Source organism: Ctenopharyngodon idella, chromosome 4 (assembly GCF_019924925.1).
Source record: "Ctenopharyngodon idella isolate HZGC_01 chromosome 4, HZGC01, whole genome shotgun sequence".
In the NCBI taxonomy this organism is placed as follows: Eukaryota; Metazoa; Chordata; class Actinopteri; order Cypriniformes; family Xenocyprididae; genus Ctenopharyngodon; species Ctenopharyngodon idella.
Genome location: NC_067223.1, coordinates 20539912 through 20565115, shown reverse-complemented (window position 1 = coordinate 20565115; position 25204 = coordinate 20539912). Strand labels below are relative to the sequence as shown.

Sequence of the window (25204 nt, the reverse complement as noted above, 5' to 3'; positions counted from 1 at the left end):
GTCTCACAAAGACAAAACATTTGTATCGTCATGCTACCTTTCAAAATACCAGGCACCCTGGACCCCTTGAGAGCAGCGCGTGGCAACTTTTCATTGCAATTATACAAATTACCCAAAAGCACCAAAATGGGCTGCTCCCCAACAACAGATAGCCCAGTATGAACACTGTCGGAGAGTGGAAAGACTCGACAAATCCTGGTCTTTTGCACATCATTGTTTGTCCAGTTGCACAATGGAGGAGTGGACATGCCAGCACTGGCACTGTTGGCAAAAGCCAGACCAGCAAACCCACACCTGAAGGTCACACTATTTGTGTTGTTGAAGCTGGTCCCCAGGCTGGTCTTCCAATGAACGCCAACTGGCATCATACCCACCCATTCCATCATACTGCTCTAACAGTTTCCTCGGCTGAACTATCAGATGGTTAACAACCTGGGTGACCACTGACAACAAACCTGGTTCATGCTTGTAATCTAAAAAGGGTAGAATCATCGCTGACTGGACAGCAGAGCTGACAATTCCTCCTCCACAGCATGGTGAAACTCACCCTCAAACAGTGCCACCTGTTCGACCCTGCAACCCAAAGTTGACCCAAACTTTCGTTTCAGGTCCTCCACGTAACTGATGTATTGTCTTCCTCTCTGGCTCTACCATGTTTTGGATAACACAGACCGCAGTTGACAATACAACCACCCACAGGGTGCACATGAACATTTTTCGGATGTGAATGGAGTGAAGTTACATACATCTGAGGAAAATTGTCGGTGTAACCCAGGTCATCCTCACACAACAGTCCCCTCAAGGAACGAGAATGTCCAATTTTTTACTATCAAGGTTGGATGAAAAATAGAAAACAATGTGCCCCTAACACAAACTATCTCCTTCAAACCAGGTCTCGCCCACAGCAGGCGCACCCAGGGGTCATGAGCATTTATTTTGCATGCTGTGTGCAGTGAAATTGCTTTCACATATGATGTGTCCACAATTCCACTGAAATCCACAACACTATCGACTTTGACTAAATGTGATCAGAGTAATCATAATGTTGACATTAATGCCAACATCTACGCTTTTTAACCCCTTCTGAAACAGCATCAACACGAAGCCCTGGTCTTCGCAGAGCATGTTCATGTGGCTTAAATTGCCAAAGTCAGCCTTGGTAATAGAAGGCCTGGAAACAACATGAATATCCCTCAGTATCTCAGTCAACGCTTCTTTACAAAGTGACACTGCCAACTACTTGCATGGCATGCATACAGTGATAAAGCATTTTTAGTCGTTTTTGCGGATCCGACTGAACAGGGATCGTTTTGATAATGTTGTCTTCTGTACAAAGAAAAAACTTTTCTGTTTTTAGTACACTGTTGTCATGTTAATGCACCCTAAGTTAATAAATGGTATGATTTTAACTTAATAACCTAAACTCTTCGTATCCAAGTCACCTTTATTTTTATAACCCTTTATACAATAGAAACTGCTTCAAAGTAGTTTTAAACTATTTACAGGAGAGCACTAGAATCAGAGATTCAATTTCTGCTGTAAAGAACCTGTAGCCAGACAAGAGTAACTGTAATAATAATTGTGTGAAGTTCATGCATTATGGAATTATGAAAGTTTAATTCAGCATCGAAGTGGATCAAAATCTTTCATCAAAGTTGTCCTAAGAAGAAGGTTTTAGGACAACTTTGATGAAAGATTTTGCCATAAACCACCACGCACAAACTCAAAAAGGAGATATCAAGCTGAAACCTTGTTCTCCGTTTGTTAAAGCAAAACTAAGCATCAACAGTTTTTCGTTTGTGAGAATGAGAAGAATAATTTAGTGATCAAAAATAACTGGTAGACTACAACTTACCTCCAAATAGCAGGACTTTTTCATCTTTCTGGGATCGCGTAGGCCATTTTATTTCTAGCCGGCTGTCGTCGCCATCAAGGTCAGGCTGCAACGATAAGTCCGATAAATTCCGATAAGTCTCAACCACTCAACTCACTCATGGATTTGTGTGTATGATTGTAACATGATTATTTTCTGCCAGTGTAAACTTATTAAACATATTTACACATATTTGCAAATTGTAGGCTACATTGTATATATTTAAAAATTAATGCATTAGTCATACATTTTAACACTTTCTGAAAGAAATATGCACAAGTAATGAAATGAATTCCAAGCATGAATAAGTAAACTAAAATATTATACTCAAATTTAACTTTATTTAATATTCTGAAGTTGTGGTGTATTTAATGTATTTTTTAAATATACTTTCAGTGCATTGTTACAATGACTATTTTGAGCATACAGTTTAAAATATACCTAAAATATATTTTAAGGTAATGTTCAAAATAAGTACACTTTAAAAAAAAAAAAAATAAATAAAAAATACACAGAACGTTCATTTTAAGTATTTTTTTCTAAAATATATTTTTTAGAAAATATACTGGATTACAATTATTTTAAAGTATGTTAAAAGTTGTATTGTGAAAATAGGTAGAAGCATGATGCTTATATACTTTTTATATATTTAAAGATGATACATTTTTTTGTTAGTGTATTTGCAACGTATGATTGAAAACTTTATACAATAAAGTATACTTTTTTTCACCAGGGAAATTTAATTTGTTATTTTATGGTGAGATTTTGCTTCACTTTCGGCCATAGCTGTATCCGTTCTACCCACAACCCTTTATGTAAGGGACTTCCTGGAATGTCATATGCCCGTTCATCGTGAGTGCCATTTTTTGACTAAATGTGCATAGAGCGCCCTCAGGCTGCTGGTATGAATTCAAAACACTACATCAGAGCATCCAGCGTTCATAATTATTACATTGGCGCATTTTGTCCACAGTTAACTATAATAACCCTGCCTGAAGGGCAAAACATCCACTGAACTGCAGTACACAGTCAATTTTTCAGCTGTTTCAAGCCAAGAATATTTACAAATATTCACAAATGATTTAATGCCGGTCTGGGACGCAGTTTCAGGCCAGGAGTCTCACACTCATCCAGGGCACTCCATAAACGTACAGCTGTTTGTGATCTGTTTTTCTGTTGTAGCCTGAGTTTCATTGTTATTCCATCTTGCATGTTAATTAGTTCAGTTCATCTTCCATGTTTGTCTCCTGTAGGTTACAAATTGATTCGGTTCCTCAGTCCTTACTGTTCTGTTATTTAGTTAGTTTACCCCTCTTTTTGTTCCATTTAAGCACTCTGTATAAGTTCCTTGTGTTTATTTGTTAATGTCTCTGTGTAACACGGTTGTTTCTCCTCAGCATTCTCCTGTTTGTTTTGTTTAATATTGAATTAAAAGGACTATTTTATTTATCTTCATCATCATGTGCTTCATTATCAGCAACAGATCATGACAACAACATTCCATAAGAAAATAAGAATGGTCTGGTTTGATTTCATTGTGACATTGACACAATAAATGCATAGAAATTCATTTCTAGATTCATGGAACACTAACAAAAATGAGCTTCATACAGTTAGTTTGCAAAAAAATGTGCAATTGTTAGGAAGCAGACACACACTGGATGAAGATGAAGTCAACATTGGGACTTTACTGTAGACAGGTGAGAATAATAACACAACTGAGAAATGCATGTAATGCAGTCAAATCAATACAGGGAAGATCAGATTGCAGTGGGAGAAAAAGTCTGTATATCCAAAGGGAGACTAGACAATGACTGTCTCATATGTGTGTGTGTGTGTGTGTGTGTGTGTGTGTGTGTGTGTGTGTGACTCCATTAGATGGCCCAATAAAAGACCAAAATGAGCATAAAAATTTTATATGTCCATGCTTTTTAATATATTTTATCAATACCTTTAGATAATTGATTAATGGTGGTGACTGTTTAATTATAGACAGACAATATATTATTATCGATAAAAGTTACAGAACAACTCCGATGCCGGTAATTAACATGTCATGTTAATTAAACTGATGCAGAGGTCAGCAGTGTTGTGACCTCACTAATACAGACTACAATACAATATATGTCTCAACACAGTCACAGAAAAATAGAGAAGTTACACAACACAAATCAAATTCAAATTCACAAACATACCTCAGTAATGGTACATGACTAAAAATTAAGATTTTTTTGTTGAGAATAAGAATTAATGCATGTATAGGTAAAATAATTGTCACTAAAAGTATAGCACATCATTTGTACCACAGGTTTATGTGTATAATGCACATCTTTATTTTAAAACACTTAGCTTAGTTTCATTCTTTCATGGTTTCTGCCCTTATGCTAAGAACTTATATTTCCCTATAAATGAATGATCAATATATTAAATGATATAAAGGTGTATTTGAAAATATAAAGAATAAAAGGATTAGTTCACTTCTGAATGAAAATTTCCTGATAATTTACTCACCCCAGGATTTTGCTCCATATAGTGGAAGGTCCAAATTGAACCTTGATCCAAACTGGATCGCAGAGCACTGCAAGATGAGCATTTGTGGTAAAAAAGTATACTTTTTTATTTATTTATTTATTTATTTATTTTTTTTAGAAAATGGCCGATCGTTTCACTAGATAAGACCCTTATTCCCCGTCTGGGATCATGTAGAGCTCTTTGAAGCTACACTAAAACTGACATTTGAACCCCATTGAAGTCCACTATAAGGAGAAATCCTGGAATGTTTTCCTCAAAAACCTTAATTTCTTTTCAACTGAAGAAAGAAAGACATGACCATCTTGGATGACATGGGGGTGAGTAAATTATCAGGAAATGTAGAGATGTATATTTGATAAGATATGGAACTGCATGTGTAATACATTTCAGATATATTAACTCATGTCGTATAGGCACACATATACAGAGAAATATATAATGCAATATCTTTCTTATATTTTATAAATAAATATTTACATTATACATGTTTTATATTTCCATGCTTGTTAACGGTAGTTCAACACACCTGCTTGTACTAATGCAGTGTTTCCCAAACTTTTTTCAGTCACGGCACCCTTTGAAAATTTTCACAAATTTGTGGCATCCCACACTAGTGTTGTCACGACACCTTGAAAATTACTGACCACAGGTAAGAACCACTGTATATAGGCCTGTCATATAGATGTTTTTAATATTATCTAATTTTTTGTCCATCCATTGAATGTCTAGGAAATCAGTAATTTCTTCTGAAGAGATTACTTTGACAGATTTTAATTAAGGCTTTTATTCATATATAAATATTGCTCAATTACCATTAAAACTATCTCACCTAGCCTAAATGTTTGCTCACTCTGTGTTTTTATATTGGGATAAATTTGATAGATTGTTTTTAATTTAAGTTAATATATTTTATAATGTAATAATTTTGCAGTTAATCTCCAAATTAATGCTGTGTTAAATACGTTAAATATTTAAACGGGTTAAACAAACAAAATCAATCGCATGCGTTTACTTTGACAGCACTACTTATAGGATATAACAGATGTGTTTATGTGAATATGAGGCAAGACATACATAGTGACAATATTTTTGTGTGTATTTGACTGTAAGCGCAACAACCCATGAAAAAGAGGCAGCTCATATGTACACACTGGGAATGAAATCATGCACAACACCAGCCAAAATTCAGACCAAACTTTCTAACAATTCACATTTTTATTATTAATTTGTTTTTGTTATTATTGGAGACATCAGAGATTGATGGTACATAATGTTTAAATTGATAAGGTGTGTAAAAATTCTTACATGTTTGAAGGAGTTTTTACATGGCAGACTATCACTGTGCTAAAAAGCACACAGCCATTACTTTTTAAATAAAATAATTATAGTCTTAATGGTATTCGGCCAATCGTCAGTCTAACCACAGGCTCTGCTCTTCAGCACAATGGTAACCTCAAAAATCACACATACCAGAAACCCTTTTAAATTCCCAAAATAATAGAACATTAAACACTAACATATTCCTATATTAATATTGAACAAAACACATGAAATAACACTTAATTTTAACATTTACTCTCCTTTAACAGTCAGAAGCAAAGCATGCTGGGAACTAGAAATCTGCTGTAACTCATTCTGTGAATGTGTGTACATACATTCACATTTATATGAGAACATGTATGTGCAATATATGTATACAATACAGGATAAGTTTGAGAATATTACATGTAATGCTGTTTTTGTCTTCATTTATAAATGTTTTATATGTATCATTACATCGCCATACATGGTCATTGCATATATTGCAGCATATTCAAAAAAATAAGCACTAGTTTCTCATATATGGAAATGTATTATGTAATATATCGCATTATATTTTGCAGTGTATTTTCCGATATATTTTTGTTCCGTATGTGTGATTACATGGCTAGAGCAAGCGCAAGACATTTTTTGTATAATTGCACTCATGCATTAGTCAGGACATGCTATGATTAACATTGAAACAGGCTTTGTCTATTTGTCTTTTCATTTGTTGTCATAATTAAAAAAGGCTTTCTTCTGCATCTGCCTTTGTGATATTTTCCCAGGGTATTTCTGCAGGCTCTGCATTGTACTCCTCTGCAAACTGCTCATTGAATTCTGTCATCACATATTTCCAGTATGCTGGGGCATCTATGCTGGGGTCACGATCGATTAGCCAGTCTGGATAGATTTCTTTGAATTTATTATATGGATGCCACTGATCATTGGTGTCACGGCACTTGAAGCGTCCGTTTTTGTACACTAGTGATGTACAGATGTCGGTCACTAGTTTTTTAGAATCATCATTTCTGTAGCGGCCGAGACCTTCTGGTCTGTGGATTAAGACAAAGTGTTTACTGTGAGTTTCTCCTCTAGCCTCACATGGTGCTGTACAGAATGGACACTGTTTCCCACAGCCCTGCAGTTGTTTGAACAGCACATCCTGTGGTTTGGTTTGAAGACAATCTATTTTGCTTTGAAAATCTCTCTCTCTCTCTTGAAAACTTGCTTTCAGTGATTTATCCATGTCCTTCACAGAACATTGAAGGCATTCAGCAAATTTTTGGGGATTTGCATTGTTCAGTGTGCTGATTTTGTCCACTGCATCCTTGGGAATAACAAGCTTGTTTTGAAGTTTCTTGCAGATGTGTTGGATAAATCCCTTGATGTCATTTATATTTGGGTCTTTCTCTGCCTTTTCAATTTCCTGTCGAATTTCCTTCATGACTGCATCGAGAATTTCTTCCTCCAAGGTGATCATTCTGTTCTCTTCTGAAAAGTGCTTTTTGATTTTGTCCAAAATAAAGGCTTTAACAAATGTTTCATGTGACGTAATGAAATGCAAATATGTTTCAAAGTCAGATTTATCAAGAAGATATTTCAAGACTGACATCTGCAATGTTATCCTTGTTCCGAAAATTGCTGAGTTTTCACCATTCTCCATCTTGTCTGCCATTTTCATGCCCATGACCTCAGACATATATCTTTCTAAAGCAGGTTTTAGGCAGTTTGTCGTGAATTCATCAGCTTTCTTCTGACACTGGTCTCATTCACAGTAAAGGTCAATAAAGTCTGAGTGGTATCTTGGTTTGAAGTTCTCCAAGACTGTTATCGGGTTGTTTTCCTTGATGAATTGATTGTGAATGTCTTGGAAATTTCTGCTTGCAAAGCCGCATATGTGCAGTTTAAGGGACAACTCAAAATCTTCCTTTAGCTCAAGATTTCCATGAGCCTGAAGTCTCTCATCAATCATGTTAAGAATTTCCCTGGTGTATGTGTCATCATAATCATCCTTACTTTTCCTCTTTAAGTGAACAAATTCCTCACAGTCCCTGATAAGGTCGTCTGACATCTCTTGAACTAACTTTATATGACTTTTGTTCAACATTTGTCCCAACCTGTCAAAAAAACCTGTTTTGTCTTTGTAGGCAATAAATTTTTCGCAGCCATCACTGTTTAAATCCTTCACTTTGTCAAAGTGTTGAGCCATTGAACTTCCTCTAGTATTAAGATTTTTCCTCAAACAATGTAAAACTCTTGTCCTGATATTTTGTGGTTTGAGCCCTGTGCATCCCAATGTCCTGATAGTCTCCTGCCACATCTTGTCAAACGCTTCATCCAGCATGGACTCTGACATGTCTGATTTGTTCTCACGACAGTCTTTCAGCAAGTTTAGCACTTTCTTCTCCATCGTATCCATGTATGTCTTTTTGATTCCTTCCATCTTCATCATTCCATTTCGACGTGAAAGAGCTGCATCCAGTTTGTTTGTGATAGAATTTGAAAGTTCCGTCTTCAAAGACTTGGCAGAGTTTATAAAGTCTTGTCGATAATTTTCCACTAGTTCAACATGACCTTCTCCTTGTTCATAGTATGATTTGATCTTGTCATTCATTTCATCTTGTCCCTTTGAAAGCTCAGCTTCTGCTTCTTCCAATAAATGACAACGAACATCTTCAATGGTGCACCCATGAGAGTTTTCAAATTTTCCATGGTTTAAAATCTTGGTTTCAGCTTCTAATACCCACGTGTGCATTTGCTTTCTCAGTGTCCAGTCCCATCTGTTGTACTCTCTGCACAGTTTCATGTATGCATCAGCCACCAGGCTGTTTCTGAAACTAAAGATGAACTTCTCATATTTCACAGCATCCCACAAGTCTTTGATCCATTTAAGAAACTCACTGATGTCGTAGGACTCGTATTCTTTTAATATCTCCATTATATGCTTTTTGAGAGCATACACAGACTCACTGTAGCCAATACTCACTGGTGCCATTGGGGGGTTTCCCTGCCACAATCCAGGGATGTAGAAGTCATCCTTATCAGTGTCATAGTTCATCACATCTGTAAATTTGCTGAATTCCAGTTTGTTCTCCATTTTGGCTGCAGCTTGTGTCATTTCATCCAGTTGTTCCAACAGAAATTTACGGTCTCTCATGTTTGAATCATGAGCCGAGACATCAGCAACATTCTGGTGAACAAACAAACACTTGTGTTTCTTACCTATCTCCTTCATCCTGAGGAAGGCGTGAACAATGATCTGTAAAATGTCCTTCATCTCTGTTGAATTCTCCATGGCAATGTTGACAATTGTTACATCACTCAGTCCAACAACAAGAGTTGCCAACTCATTGTCATGTTCATGGCTGTTGTCCAGTTGTGCGAGCTCAGGGGATTTCAGTCCTTCAGTATCAATTATCACTATATAATCACAATTGAGTTTTGCTGGGCAATCATCTGCTACTTTAATAAGCTGCATAAATGCTCCCCTGGTACACCTTCCACTGCTTACTGCAAACTGAACTCCAAACATGGTGTTCAGCAGCGTCGACTTTCCTGAACTCTGGACCCCCAAAACGGTGACAACCATAATCTTGTTTTTGGACTTCACCAGAGTGTTTAATTCAGAAAACACACTAGAAAGCCATTTCACAGGGATATTTGAAGAATCTCCATCCAGTAGTTCAAGTGAAAATCCATCCAATAGTAGTTCAGCACAGAGTTTAGGTAAGTGTTCCAGCAGTTTTCGGTAAAGTTCATCTTCTGACAGTGAGACCGCAGCCTCGTAAAGCTGGCTCATCTCTCGAATGAAGTGCTCCACTCCTAAAGAACTGTTTGAAATCTTTTTGTCAAGCTCAGCAATTTCCAGCTTGTTTCCACTAACATCTTGACATTTCTGTTTGTACTGTTCTCTGAGTTGAGGCAGTACTTCATGTGATCGATTCTCTAGGGTGATTCTCAACCATTTTAAGAAGTAGGCTCTTTCTGGTGTAGATATTGCACTGATAAAGATGCTCATAGTATCAGACATGTCTTTTCTGCGTTGCTCTTCTCTAAGGTTCATTTTTTGCATCTGAAGGTCTTTTCTGTAGTCATTAATATCCTTATCCCCAACTTTTTTCAGTCGGTATTCCTCCTTCTCCAACTTAGCCAGCTTCATCAAGATCTCTCCTTGCAAGGGCAGCTCCTCCTTCTTGAACTGCACAATATCTTCTATTTTTGATGCGATTTCATCTGCGCTTGCTTTGGCGCGCTGACATTCTTCAGCATCCTCATCCACCAAGATTCCCAGATTTCGTGCTATCTCAGCTAAACGAACAACTGACATTTTGTGATTGTTGCTCCTAATTGCATTTTGTAACTTGCTCTGAATTTTGACAACAAAGTCTGCATCATTCTGCTTGCCTTTAAAGATGAAATTGCTTTTCTTCAGATTGCGCTTCTTCACTGTAGCTTTTATGCTCTCGTTGTTGGAGTCCCCCACAAAAAATAGCTCAGGTGTAGATTTCTGACTGGGCACTGAAATGAGCTGTGTATCTAAATGTTGGGATTCAAAGAACACAAACACAGCAGTTGAAGCCTCACAAAGAAAAGTGTACTGTGTTTCAAAGTTCTGGATGTCACCTCTCAAGTTTGCGATCGCTATTGGCTCAGGAAAGACATCAATGTTCTTGTTTCCACAAGGAAGATACCAGGCCATCTCAACCAAGCCATCTGATATTTTCTTGTTGATGTTTCCACAATCCATGTTGAAGTGCACAAAGGTATCAGTGTATTGCTGTGATTTGCTGAACAACTTATTCAGAGTTTCTGATTTGGAAATGTTACACTTACCAAGTCTCACAAAAGACACTAACGGTAGGTCTGACAGAACAATCCTTTCTTCCACAAATGCACTTGAATCTGACAGCGAGTGTGGTCTGTATTTTTTCACAATATCTCTCATTGCCCAAAGCATAAGAGTGATCTGATTGTTATCACAGTTTGGGAGCAGCAGAGGAACTGCAAACTGGCACATGGACATTTTCATGATCATTTCCTGCTGAAGAAAACTGTCAGAACAAAGGAACACAGCAGTCAAAATGTCTAAAGGGTTTACTGACTGAGGACTGCCTGATTCAGCACTAATCTGATCATCATCCCAATCTGAATCTTCTGACCCATCTGATGAGGAACACTTAACACTCCTCGCTGTCCTTTGTAGCAACATCAGTCTCTTTAAGAACAGCCATGGCAGATCTGAAAGGGACTGGACAGGCACATCTGTCACACTGTTCTTGTCGATCTGCAGCACTGTGTGTAGAGTGAGTTTCTTGTCATAATACTCTGCCAAACCCAAATTTTCCAGTAGTTTCTTCATGATCTTCCCTGTAAATTAGAGGAAAATGAGTTACATTTGCTGCCTCTTGCCCAGTCAGCACTGTATGATTTTAAGAACAATGCAGTTTCCCCAAAATAACCTATTTTTGTCTATAGACTCATACAGCACTTCTAAAATGCATTTTACTGTATTAGTGATTAGCAGCTTAATATTTTCAAAAATGAATTGTAATTGCAAATTAATGAATCTGTGCTTGTATTATTAATTATTGTTGTCAGTGTATTGCAATTATGAAGAAAATAATAATAATGCCCCTTATTCATACATAAATTTTTATGCATTGTAAATTATGCAACATTACAGCATTTAAATGCTAGAGTTCTCCTTGCTATGTCATATAGTGTCTCTCTCAGTGAATGGTACAAGTAAAATCTATATATTGAATAATATGCCTCTATCAAGAGATTGCATAAAACATAACTCTCTGAGTACCAAAAATCCACTGAAAATGGTTGAGGTAAATTTAACAGCTTCTAAAGCTAACAAGAGTTCAAATATCAGTATCATAACTACACGTTACCGCATTGACATCCCTATATCTACGAGATTGAACCATATAGGGCCTTAAAAATGAAGATTCCAAAAGAAAAGTTTCATAAGAACAAGAGTATAAAATAACATCAATATATCTTTAACATCTTGAATTAAAGACATTTAAACTTCGGAATATGTTTTTGGCACTCAGAGAGGCGTGTTGTATTCAATTGTTTTGATAGAGGAAAACAAGATCCATTTCTAGTTTCTAGTGTTATTTGTTCTTCAGACATTCTTCTTTAAACACAATAACTATACGCTGTTTAAAAAGTTACCTACATTTGGTTTTTGAATAGGTAAAATTCTACAATTTAGACATGGAGTCACATTGGGCTCTCAATGTCTACGGGACTGATCTATATAGGCCTTAAAAATAAAGATTCCAAAAGAAAAGTTTATTAAGAATGAGAATCTAGAAGGATTTTAAAATATCTTTAATACTTTTAGAGTTACAGGCATGAAAACTTTAGAAAAAGAATATTTATGGACTCAGACAGGTATGTTCTCAGCAATTGAGCTGGAAAAAAAATCAGATACATTTCTAGTTTTAACATTTTTTGTTCTTTATATATTCCTCTTTAAAAAAGAAAAACATATCAGCTGTATGCAAAGTGACCCACATTTAGTTTTTGAGCACTGAAAATGTGTACAATTTACTCATGGAGCAGCATTAAGATGAAGAAGGAAGGTTTGTTAAGAAGCAAAATCTAAAAGGATATTAGGATATTTTAACACTTCTTGAGTTCCTTTTGTGTTATATTCATACTGTACAATATATTCATATAATTATTAGGCTACATTAGTTTACAATTAATATTAAACTTTGCTTTTAAATTAATTTTAAGCAATGCATTCTGGTTAGAAAATTTGTTTCGACTTTGATCACTGCTGCAGCTTGGAATTTATTCAATCCAACAAAAGTCTCAATTCACCCTTTGCCGGAAGTTTGATTGACAAGCGATCTGACCTATCACAATGACGACATTGTGTGTCCCTGTTGCCTCCACCATTTTTTCCAACAAACAAACAAGACAGTAGAGTTAGTAGATTAACATCAGTGGACGCAAACTTGAAAAATGGTGTGTATCGACATCTTTCCATGGATGAAACAACATACCTTCTGATGTTTATTTGTTTATTTTGTGTTATAACTAGTAGTAAAGAGGAAGAGATGATTGGTTCATGTGCCACTTAAACTGAGGCACTACAGAAATCTGTCCAACACATTAAAGAGCCACAAAATGGTATGTATTGTTTGAATTTCTTTTAAAAAAAATGAAAATTTGAAAGCGGAGACTTTGATTCATACAAATAGTAACCTGCTCTGTCTTGTCTCTCAAGTTGTTAGTGTTCATTTTGCTCCGTGATGTATTTTTTTCACTGCATGAGAACACTGAACACCTTTACATGTGCACCAATAATATTTCCAATAATCAGAGTAAGGACCAAGGATTTTTCACATACCCTACAATACAAATGATGAACTTGCGTACAGTAGGCATGCTACGGGCCAAGGTTTTTAACTTAAATCAAAGGCAAATCACATTTCTATGGATGTATTGGAATGTTATTCAACACTGAGATGACTGAGATGTTATTCAGCACTGCTTTCTTCTCTGCATGAAGATATGGAGCAGAGGCTACGCAGCGAGTTCTGTTGACACTTTAGAGATTCAGAGTGGAGGGAAAACTTCAGAATAATATCATGAAGTTAAAAAAAACAAGGCATTCGTGTATAGGACTGAGCACATAATGAGGTAATAATGCGATTAACAACGCTCAGTTTGACCATCACAGACTTTGAAGGTGTGGCCTTCAAAGTCCGTATCCTTCTATGTGTGAAAGTGACATTGTTTATATCAGTGGTTTTCAATCCCAGTTCTCCTGGGACCCACTGCTCTGCACATTTCCTGTCTCTCTTAACTGACACACTCATTGCCGTTCATGGAGCTGTAATGTTGATCTGACTCAGATGTGTTAAATAAGGGTGACATACAAAATGTGCACTGGTGGGTCCCCAGGAGGACCAGGATTAAAAACCACTGATCTATACAAAGATTGTAGGGAAAAAAAGGCTGATGAAGTAGACCAATAGACAAAGATAATACTAGTACTTACTGCACAGGGAATACTCCTCTGAGGTCTGGAGGTTTCAGCACTTTTCCCTTTGATTTTCCATGCGTTATCTCTATGTATAAATAAGAGCATGTTGTCATATTTTTGTCTTTTAGAAAAAGACAAATTGTTATTTGATTGTTAACCGAATATCTGAACACTGAATATCACAAGCAGACATGAATATAAATTAATACTACATCTGAAAAGAAACAGATACTTACCCTGAATTTGAAACGATTCTCTGATGTCTGAAGGGTATGAGGACCAGCCTGAGCTCCTCTCTCTTTTATCTCTGTGGACTGTACCAAACAACAGAGGGGAGGGTGGAGTGATCTTAGTTACAAAAAGAGAGAGAGAGATATTAGAAGAACATAACAAATTTGCGTATTAAAGTTGAAGGATTAAATGCAATAATGGCTATCTCTGTAAAAATGAACACTAACGGTATTTGTGTTAGACTTTCCACTTTCAGTTTTCCTTTCAGTTTCACTTTCCCTTTCAGTCATGTGATTTGCAGGAATTTGCAGAACACCAGTGACAATGCAGATCTGGAAGGCTGTCTGATTTGCAGGAATCAGAACAGGAGTAACAAATAATGCAGATCTGGAAGGCTGTCCAATTTCCCATCATCCTTTACTTTGATCTTCAGTTGGGCAATTTGGCTATTAAAGTGCCCTATTATGCCTTTTTTAGGATTCCTAATATTGTTTTGGGAGTCTCCTACAACACGTTTACATGCATGCAAGGTCAAAAAACACTTTCATTTTCTCGTAATATACATTTAATTTCACTTCAATGATTCGTAAACGACTCGTTTGAAGCAGTTCGAAGAATCAGTCTCTCTAAACCCCTCCTTTCCATGAGCCTACACTGCTCCGATTGGTCAGATGGCCCAGTCCTTTGCAATTGGTCTACCACGCACACCGCGTGCCGGAAACAAAATGCCCATTGCCATAACTGAATGACAGCTATTAATTCGCAAGACATTGTATACAATGTATGGACAGAAAAGATAGCATCGATTTTACTGTATCAATTCGAGTCCGACAATGAAACATCTGAAGTAGTCGATCAACCAGAAACTGATTCGCAATCACGACTGGAGTATGACGTTTCTACATGGTAAGTGTCACCTTAGTTTTCTTTATTTATAAGACGTGATAGCAGCTTCACTGTTATACTTCATGTAGGTGCACCTGTGGGAAATGTATCAGAATGCCTGAAAACCTCTAACATAAGATAAACATTTAGGCCAGATGTGTACAGACTTTTTCATCATAACTATTAACAAAGAAAAATGGCTATATCATTGTTTGACATTACAATGAGTGTTTACTGTTTACAGAGAGAATACTTCAACTAGTTAGCGCGGTCTAGCATTAGCATGAAACGGAAGTTGCGATTGTCTTTTCTTCTCTACTGTGACGTTTATCCGAGTAAAACGGCATCTGAAATGAGAGGGCAGGACTTGATTTCGTCCTTCGGGAATTGATTGGATCGTTGGAAGTTGGGTGTTGCTAACAAAATGGAGGCAGATCTGAATGCCCGTTTGCAGTCAGTTGTGGGGGATTTATCTCCACCGGACTCACTGCCAGCACACTCACGTTAATGTAAGAACTTTATTTATTGAGCATGACGAGGACTGTCAATGGCACTAAACAGCGCGAAAGACTGACTGCCGGTGTGTGTCTGCTGGCACGGAGCAAGTGGAGAAGAGCGAGCGTTTTCGGTTCATTCGTATGGAAGTTGAGCCTCATGTTCGCACGCAGGTTAAGCGTGACTCTTAACTTCCATAGGAATGAATTTAAAAACACTTGGGTCGCTTGCTCCAGTGGACACGCAGCCTGACTGACTGACTGAGTGTGTCCATCAGGTTAAGTCATTCATGAAAAATTTTTTTTTGCCATGTCTAAAGAGTAGTGTTTTCGTAATATCCTTTCAATGTTTAAGGGTACTGTATACCCCAATGACTGGCATCAGTGACAGTTAATGCATTGATCTCTATAAAGTGAAACATCAGCTTTAGCATTTCCCCCTTACATCACTGGATCTGCTGGCAGTTCCAGATAGCTCCGCCCTTGCGCCATAGCATGTGACAGGAAGACGATGAGTCCTTTTGAGTGGGAGGGGAGGTTAATGTTTTTGATTAAAGATTACTACGGCACATGAATTTTAAAAAAAAATAATGAAATGCACGGATAAATTACTTATAATAAATACTACAATATTCCATAAAAAAAATAAGGATTGTCAATTTTGATTTCATGGTGACTTTAACATCCTATTACAATACAGATAAAGCTCCACTCTACTGTATTAATAAAAACGCAGAGGAAAAAAACATTGTTTTGTGTGTTGTAAACTCTTAATTGAGCACAAACATGAATAGCTGATAATGCATAACACTTTGTAAACAAAAGTCGTGCTCCATCCTTGATCATTACCAGTAATAAGACAGACAAGCTGCATTAATCAACACATTTTTAGACAATATTGGACCCACATCTGAATAGCAGAACTACAGAAACGTGAGTTAGCCGGTTAGCAGGAGACATACAGACCAGGGTGTACGTTACACAACATAACATACAAAACTACGAATTTTGAACGATCGCTAGAAAATATAAACATCAATTATTAATCATACTTACAGGTTGAGATTCAGAGAAGCAAGCTGGTCCAAATAAACTGGGCATTGATCCATATTTTAAGTGTTTTGTGAATTCTGAGAAGGCTGTGTAAAGTTGCTAGGTATGAATTCAAGAGATCTGTCTGGCTAAATGACACTGAAAACACGATTTTGAAATTTGAACATATTTTTATTGAACTTTTTTGGTGCAAAGCTTAAACCAATATGTATAAAAGACCATCAGTACACAAACAAATTATACTCTCTCCTTCAGGAAAAATAAATGAAATTAAATAAAATAATAATAATAAATAAATAAATTAAAAAAATTACACATTTTGGCAATAACATAATTACAAAGTATAAAACTAGGACAAATCCTTAGTCCAAGCGAGGTCCAGGAGGCCCGCTCTCAGATTTAGGGGTCCCCAGATAGTCAAAAAAAGGGTTCCATATATTGTAAAAAAGAAACGGTTTATCGTTCATGGCTGTCGAGAAGGCCTCAGGAGTAAATGATAAAACATGGTAATAGATCAATTTTTGTTAATGTCACAGCTTATGTCACACTCAGCAGTGGTAGCAAAAAGTCACACTCACAGAAGGCAATATATTCTAGCTTATTTACAAACCCGATTCCAAAAAAGTTGGGACACTGTACAAATTGTGAATAAAAAAAGGAATGCAATCATTTACAAATCTCATAAACTTATAGTTTATTCACAATAGAATATAGATAACATATCAAATGTTGAAAGTGAGACATTTTGAAATGTCATGCCAAATATTGGCTCATTTTGGATTTCATGAGAGCTACATATTCCAAAAAAGTTGGGACAGGTAGCAATAAGAGGCCAGAAAAGTTAAATGTACATATAAGGAACAGCTGGAGGACCAATTTGCAACTTATTAGGTCAATTGGCAACATGATTGGGTATAAAAAGAGCCTCTCAGAGTGGCAGTGTCTCTCAGAAGTCAAGATGGGCAGAGGATCACCAATTCCCCCAATGCTGCGGCAAAAAATAGTGGAGCAATATCAGAAAGGAGTTTCTCAGAGAAAAATTGTTTGAAGTTATCATCTACAGTGCATAATATCATCCAAAGATTCAGAGAATCTGGAACAATCTCTGTGCGTAAGGGTCAAGACCGGAAAACCATACTGGATGCCCGTGATCTTCGGGCCCTTGGACAGCACTGCATCACATACAGGAATGCTACTGTAATGGAAATCACAACATGGGCTCAGGAATACTTCCAGAAAACATTGTCGGTGAACACAATCCACCGTGCCATTCGCCGTTGCCGGCTAAAACTCTATAGGACAAAAAAGCCATATCTAAACATGATCTAGAAGCGCAGGCGTTTTCTCTGGGCCAAGGCTCATTTAAAATGGACTGTGGCAAAGTGGAAAACTGTTCTGTGGTCAGACGAATCAAAATTTGAAGTTCTTTTTGGAAAACTGGGACGCCATGTCATCCGGACTAAAGAGGACAAGGACATCCCAAGTTGTTATCAGTGCTCAGTTCAGATGGTATGGGGTTGCATGAGTGCGTGTAGCATAGGCAGCTTACACATCTGGAAAGGCACCATCAATGCTGAAAGGTATATCCAAGTTCTAGAACAACATATGCTCCCATCCAGACGTTGTCTCTTTCAGGGAAGACCTTGCATTTTCCAACATGACAATGCCAGACCACATACTGCATCAATTACAACATCATGGCTGCGTAGAAGAAGGATCCGGGTATTGAAATGGCCAGCCTGCAGTCCAGATCTTTCACCCATAGAAAACATTTGGCGTATCATAAAGAGGAAGATGCGACAAAGAAGACCTAAGACAGTTGAGCAACTAGAAGCCTGTATTAGACAAGAATGGGACAACATTCCTATTCCTAAACTTGAGCAACTTGTCTCCTCAGTCCCCAGACGTTTGCAGACTGTTATAAAAAGAAGAGGGGATGCCACACAGTGGTAAACATGGCCTTGTCCCAACCTTTTTGAGATGTGTTGATGCCATGAGATTTAAAATCAACCTATTTTTCCCTTAAAATGAAACATTTTCTCAGTTTAAACATTTGATATGTCATCTATGTTGTATTCTGAATAAAATATTGAAATTTGAAACTTCCACATCATTGCATTCCTTTTTTATTCACAATTTGTACAGTGTCCCAACTTTTTTGGAATCGGGTTTGTACAATGTTGTGGTAAGAATGGCAGAAACCAAAATCTTAATTTTTACAGGATTCCATTCACAAAAAAAAGAAAAAAGAAAAGAATAAAAAAAGTTTGAGGCTAACCATTTAGCTTACATCCAGAAGCAATACAAACACAACAGACCTGGCCATAATGCAGCCTATATATATATATATATATATATATATATATATATAATATAGGGCGTTCTGCAAAATTAACACTAACGGTATTTTGTGTTAGACTTTACACTCTCAGTTTTCCTTTCAGTCATGTGATTTGCAGGAACTTAACAGAACACCAGTGACAATGCAGATCTGGAAGGCTGTCTGATTTGCAGGAATCAGAACAGGAGTAACAAATAATGCAGATCTGGAAGGCTGTCCAATTTCCCATCATCCTTTACTTTGATCTTCAGTTGGGCAGATCGACCAAACTTAAAATAACATTAAGCATTGGGACAGAAGGCTGTGTAAAGTTGCTATGAATTCAAGAGATCTGTCTGGCTAAATAAAACTGAAAACACAAAAGTGTAAGTTTTCTTGAGTGTATATATATATTGTTGTTTGTGTAGGATGACTGACTATTTGATAAATCTTAGAGGAAACCTGAATCTTGATTAAATGTTACAGGAACAGATGAGCGTGTGCATGCTTATCTTGTGGAGAAGCTGATGAAGAAATGCTGCAATCAAAGGCTCTGAGTGAGTATACCACAGAAATGAATACTAAATCTTAAGTTGTAGTTTATGATTCTTGATGTCTGTGCATTTGCTGCAGAGCTTTTGTGATGGAGTAGGGCCTGCAAGGCAAGGTGACGGCGGGAAAACCTGAAACCAAAATATAAAGTAATATCATTTAGTTACTTTTAATACAGAAATCAAATGACATTGTGCTGTTAAAATGACTGCTTTTGAATTACGTTTGTTCATTTTTGCAGGATCTGAAATGTCCACAGGCTGGTGTGAGCACTGAGGATGGAGAGCAACAGCAGCATCCTGGAAATGGTACAGTCCCCATCACTCCACCTTCCCTGATGTTGCTGTGGCCTCTTCATCCTTAGAGAGCCCAAAGCCAGCTAGGGATACAAGGAAAAGACCTGGAGGACATAATCAGAGAGATGGAGGAGAGGGAAGTGGAGAAAGAGCTGGAAGCAGCTGAGAGGGAGGTGAGACGATGGAGAGAAATGGAGAAGGAGGAACGAGAGAGACGAGAACGCAAAGCTAGAGAAAGAGATGACAGATGGCATCAGGAAGCAAGTGAAAGAGAGAAAAGGAGAGAGAGGGAGACAAAGGAAAGATGCCTGCACATCCTTGAAATAATTGCAAAAAAATAAGCTTAATAAATTATGAGACTAAAGCATCTTCTGACCATTTACTTATTTGGATGTGTGTAAAGAACAAACATATTTTAAAATAGAATTAAATTTATTATGAATATAAAATATTATTTATTATAGCTCTATATATAAGAGCCAGAGAAGAATGTCCGAGAGTCTTTGGAAGCTCGGTACACCATTTGGAGGGCTGTGGATTCTCATGTCGAGCAACCTCTTGCGAGGAAGGATACTCGCGTGGCGGCAGGACAAAGACATGCAGGTGGAAAAAGTTGCCATTGTGCACAGCTAGGTTGAAGATGTGTGGGCAGAGGACCTCTCTGCGCCAGCTGAGCATGTGCGTACAAGGGTGCTGTCTGTGCAGAGAGAGAGGCTCGTCCCCAACAGCGGATGGCCTCAAACATGGCTTGTCAAGCATCCGGTCTGCCTTCAAGTCAAAGTTTCTTTTTTATCATTGATTATGACTCAACTAAAGGAAATGTGTCATTTTTATTTGAAGTGGTTATGACCCTTTCCTGGTTGTTAAGGGTGTAGGGCAGGGGCATGTTCTTGTAGTTTTCCAAGCTTCTGGTAGCGAAACGGTTGGACGTCAGGAATATGTTGACGTAGCATTTATGTTTTTGATTTGTTAATGTTTCTCCATGAACTCATCCAGCCAGCACCAGGAATTTTGACCATTTTCACCAAAAGCCCCGCAGAGGCCAGTGGCGTGATTGCTAAGAAGTGTCACCTGTGCACTGCACCGGTCTCGTATCTCTCACGGAGGAGCTCCAGAAGCATAAAGGGAGTAGCGACGATGAGAGAGGACTAGGCCTGGACATTGTTTTATTATGTTTGTGTGTGGCAGTCGTTTGTGAAGGACTGCCGACTTTTTACTTTCGTTTTGTGTTTGTTTATTTTATATCGTTATTAAAGTCTGTTTGGACGTTCGCCAGTTCCTGCCTCCTCCTTCCCTGATCTACTAACCATGTTACAATTTTGTTGTATGAATATATGAAGAAGAAAAAAATATATCAAAAGAAAGAACAGAGCTTTTGCTTCTAAACAAACAAACAAACCATTTTATTCAGAGAAAACATGGATTGCTGGAAAATTCCGTCAATGGCAGGGAAGCGTTGTTCTATAAGTGACGGAAAATACTGTCAATGGCCGGGGAAAGAGTTTGTAACACTTCACACAAATCTAGCATGGAGGTTACACCAATTATTGGGAAAAACAGGCCCATTTCAGAAAGGTAAATGGGACTTGTCTGTGAAACCAGGGGTAAATTTACACCTGACATTGAACTTTTGTCTGTATCCATACAATCCTTTTATTTCCACAGCTATTTGTTACGCTTGTCTACATTCACCCAAAAGCTAATGCTGACAATGCAAATCGAGTTATCGTAAAAAAAAGAAAGAAAAAAAAAAGAGAAAAGTCCCTATGTGGTTTTTGTAAGTATGTAACTTGTTTGATACATGTAATGTTTGGACCTCTGTTATGGATCTGTAAAGGGAGCATAAAAATATTTTTGTAGAGCTCCGTTTGGTGAGGCTGGTTTCTTCCAAGGAGTTTTTTCTCCATTCTAAAACCGGATGGATTTTGGGTTGGTTGCCACTGTCTGGTTTGCTTAGTTGGGAAAACTTAATATCACTATAAAAGAATATGTATTGTATAAAGTGCCATTTAAACAAAGGTGCATTGACTTGACTATGTCTGATCATAATGTTATGTGCCTGGTTCAGATCTACAAATTGGGTTGACCTTGATATTTATTTCAAGTATTATACTAGTTGATTAAGATTTCACTTTTTTAACTTTAGTTAGTGTGTAATGTTGCTGTAAGAGCATAAACAACATCTGCAAAGTTACGACGCTCAAAGTTCAAAGCAAACTGAGATGTTTTCTTTTAAAGAAATCTCTGTTGAAGGACTACAACAAATGGCTGGTCTAGACTACAAGAAGTTTCTTCCTGGGTTAGTGACATCACTAACCCTAAAATTTACATAAACCCCACCCCCTGAGAACACGCAACAAAGGGGTGAGGCCATGCTATTGCAATACAATATGTAACACAAATGCAATAGCATGTCATAAAAGAAAGATAACCATTAGTTATAACCGTATTTAAACTAAACTATACCTGTTCTATATTCATGCAGCATATATTCTCTGGCTCTGTAAGATCTTACAATCGTTCCCACATGAGTGATTTATAGATTATCATGACAGAATATGCTAATAAATGACTTTAAGATAGTTAATTCCACATCAGCTACATAAATTCATGAACTAACCGTTCAGAAACATCCTGTTACATTCAACATGTCACTTCTTCTTGAGTCTCTCCATCATTGTCCAACTCTGGTTTGAACATAAAAAGGCTGAAAAGTTTCTGACATTTTCAGTGAGTCATCGTGAGCTAATCAGCGCTGCTAACAGGAGCTCTTGATACTCCGCCCACTTCTTGAGAGCAGCAGCTCGTTTGCATTTAAAGGGACACGCACAAAAACAGCGTTTTTGCTCACCCTCAAAAAATGACAAATTTATCATGCTATAAAAAAATGATCAGTAGGGTGTTTTGAACTAAAACTTCACATACACACTCTGGGGACATCAGAGACTTATTTTACATCTTGAAAAAGTGGCATTCTATGACCTCTTTAATTAAATAACTCTATACAGTCCAAATTATAGACTGTAGAAAATAAAAAGAATTTAAAATAAAAAAATAAAATAAATTTAATTGTCAAACAATATTTGAGCAGAAAAAAAAAGTTGAGCCACATTCAACGGTGGTGTGAATATAGCTTTGATTTTCTTAGATATATATATTTTCTGGTGCCATTTTACACTGCTGAGCGTACTTTGAAAAATCTTTCCACAACAACAACAAAAAATAAATAAAAAGATGCATGACTTCTCATATGTATCTGTAAGTGCGATTGCAACATTTTTTTTTTTTTAATTACACTGATTACAATTAAATCTTCCTTTTCGTAAACCTCTTGCCACTCTCAGAACTTTGTAAATTTAATTTTGGAATGATTAAGCAAATGACGTTTCATGTCTCTTGGATATGTGAAACACATCCTACACCGAGGGCACTTGAAAGGCTTCTCTCCAGTGTGAACCCTCGCATGAACCTCAAGACTTCCTTTACTTGCAAAACTTTTTCCACACTGAGGGCAGGTGAAAGGCTTCTCTCCAGTGTGAACTCTCAAGTGGATCTCAAGGGTTGATTTGTGTTCGAAAGGCTTTCCACAGTAATTGCACATGAAAGGCTTCTCTCCGATGTGAGTTATTACATGATTCTTAAGGTGACTCTCATCTGTGAAACTCATTCCACACTGATGACATATAAAACTCTTTACTCTTGAGTGAGTCCTTGTGTGGCGATTAAGGGATATTCCTAATCTGAAACTCATTCCACACTGATCACATGTGAATGGCTTTTCTCCAGTGTGAATTCTCATGTGGGCATGAAGGGTTGCTTTTTGTTTAAAACTCTGTCTACATAGAGGGCATGTGAAAGGCTTCTCTCCAGTGTGAACTGTCATGTGGCATTTAAGACTTGACTTTCGAATGAAACTTTGTCCGCACTGTTGGCAGGCAAAAGGCATCTCTCCGGTGTGGATTCTCATGTGGACTTTAAGGCTTGCTTTTGTAGTGAAGCTTTTTCCACACTGTTGGCAGATGAATTGGCTCTCTCCGTTGTGAATTCTCATGTGGACTGTCAGGTTTTCATTTTGTCTGAAACGCTTTCCACACTGTTTGCAGGCAAAAAAGCTCTCTTTAGTGTGAATTCCCATGTGTCTGTCAAGGATTGCTTTTCGATTGAAACACTTTCCACACTGTTGGCAGATGTAAGGCTTTTCTCCAGTGTGGATTCTCATGTGGATTTCAAGGCTTACTTTTTGAGTGAAACTCTTTCCACACTGTTGGCAGGAAAAAGGCTTCTCTCCAGTGTGAATTTTCATGTGGGCGCTAAGATTTCTATTTTGTTTGAAACTCTTTCCACACTGTTGGCAAGTGTAAGGCTTCTCTCCCGTGTGAACTCTCATGTGGTCTTTCAGGCTTCCTTTTCCATTGAAAGACTTTCCGCACTGTTGGCAGGCAAAATATCCCTCTCTAGTGTGAATTCTTATGTGTCTGTTAAGGACTCCTTTTTCATTGAAACACTTTCCACAATGTTGGCAGATAAAAGGCTTCTCTCCAGTATGGATTCTCATGTGGATTACAAGGTGTACTTTTTGAGTGAAAGTCTTTCCACACTGTTGGCAGGAAAAAGGCTTCTCTCCAGTGTGAATTTTCATGTGGTCTTTAAGACTTCTATTTCGATTGAAACACTTTCCACACTGTTGGCAGGAAAAAGGCTTCCCTCTGGTGTGAATTTTCATGTGGATTTTAAAACTTCTATTTCGTTCGAAACTCTTACCACACTGTTGGCATGTGAAATGATTTCTAGTTGCTGGCTTTTGAGCTGTTTTTCGAGACAAAGTATTTTTCGTCTGTGAGCATCTAAATGATTTTTCTCCAAACATGAAATCTTGATGTTTCTCATACTGATCTTTATCTTCAGTTTCATTCAGTTCTTTGCCCTCCTCTTTCAGCACCATCATGTCTAAGTCGAAAACAGCAAATGACACCAGTTTAATAGCCCAAAGTAACAGACATAAAACCAACAACATGAATGCTAGATCTTACACACATTAACTGTCATAACCTATTAATAATATTGTTAACTCATAGCTTTCTTTAGGACATTAACCCCAGGTTTTACAGACAAAGCTTAAGCTAGTCCCAGACTAAAATTCATCTTTGAGCTGTTTCAACTGAAAGCAGCTTTCACTGATATATCTTAAAATATGTCAGTACCATTGTTTTATCTCAAGATGCACACCAGTAATGTTTTTTCTAAGGCACATTCATGAAAGATACTTAAATATCCTAATTGAACTAAGGCCTAATCCTAGCTTAATCTAAGCCCTGTCTGTGAAACCGGCCTAAGAGATTTAATCAAAGACTCATGCAGTTGACACAATAGTTACTTAAAGAACTCAAAAGGAAAAAAAGAAAAAAGCACAATATTACATTCATATTTTCCTTTAAACAGTCATATTTTAAAATCTTATTAAAAAGTTATTACAATTCCCAGACTTAATAAAAACACAGTACAGATGGACTATTGATGACTTCTGAGGAACAACAAACCTGATAGAGATTGTTCTATTTCATTGGCTCAAAATTAATTAAAAATACATTTCCATTTCGATATGGAATCCTATTCTCAAGCGATGTGGGACGCACTTTTGGACAGAATGCT

General features: G+C 37.2%; 3 protein-coding genes across 3 annotated transcripts in view; all 3 read right to left on the bottom strand.

Annotated features, from left to right (window-relative positions):
• LOC127511450 (oocyte zinc finger protein XlCOF6-like) overlaps positions 1 to 25204 on the bottom strand; it is an 832024-nt gene that overhangs the window by 298151 nt on the left and 508669 nt on the right. The window lies entirely within an intron of this gene.
• On the bottom strand, positions 5708 to 14181 carry LOC127510705 (up-regulator of cell proliferation-like). Its single transcript, XM_051890643.1, has 3 exons — positions 13961 to 14181; positions 13740 to 13809; positions 5708 to 11074 (listed from the first exon to the last, which is right to left on the bottom strand). Exon 3 carries the CDS (start codon positions 11064 to 11066, stop codon positions 7473 to 7475), a length of 3594 nt encoding a protein of 1197 aa, XP_051746603.1. The 5' UTR covers positions 11067 to 11074; positions 13740 to 13809; positions 13961 to 14181; the 3' UTR covers positions 5708 to 7472.
• On the bottom strand, positions 20929 to 24917 carry LOC127510618 (gastrula zinc finger protein XlCGF57.1-like). Its single transcript, XM_051890416.1, has one exon. It carries the CDS (start codon positions 24567 to 24569, stop codon positions 22896 to 22898), a length of 1674 nt encoding a protein of 557 aa, XP_051746376.1. The 5' UTR covers positions 24570 to 24917; the 3' UTR covers positions 20929 to 22895.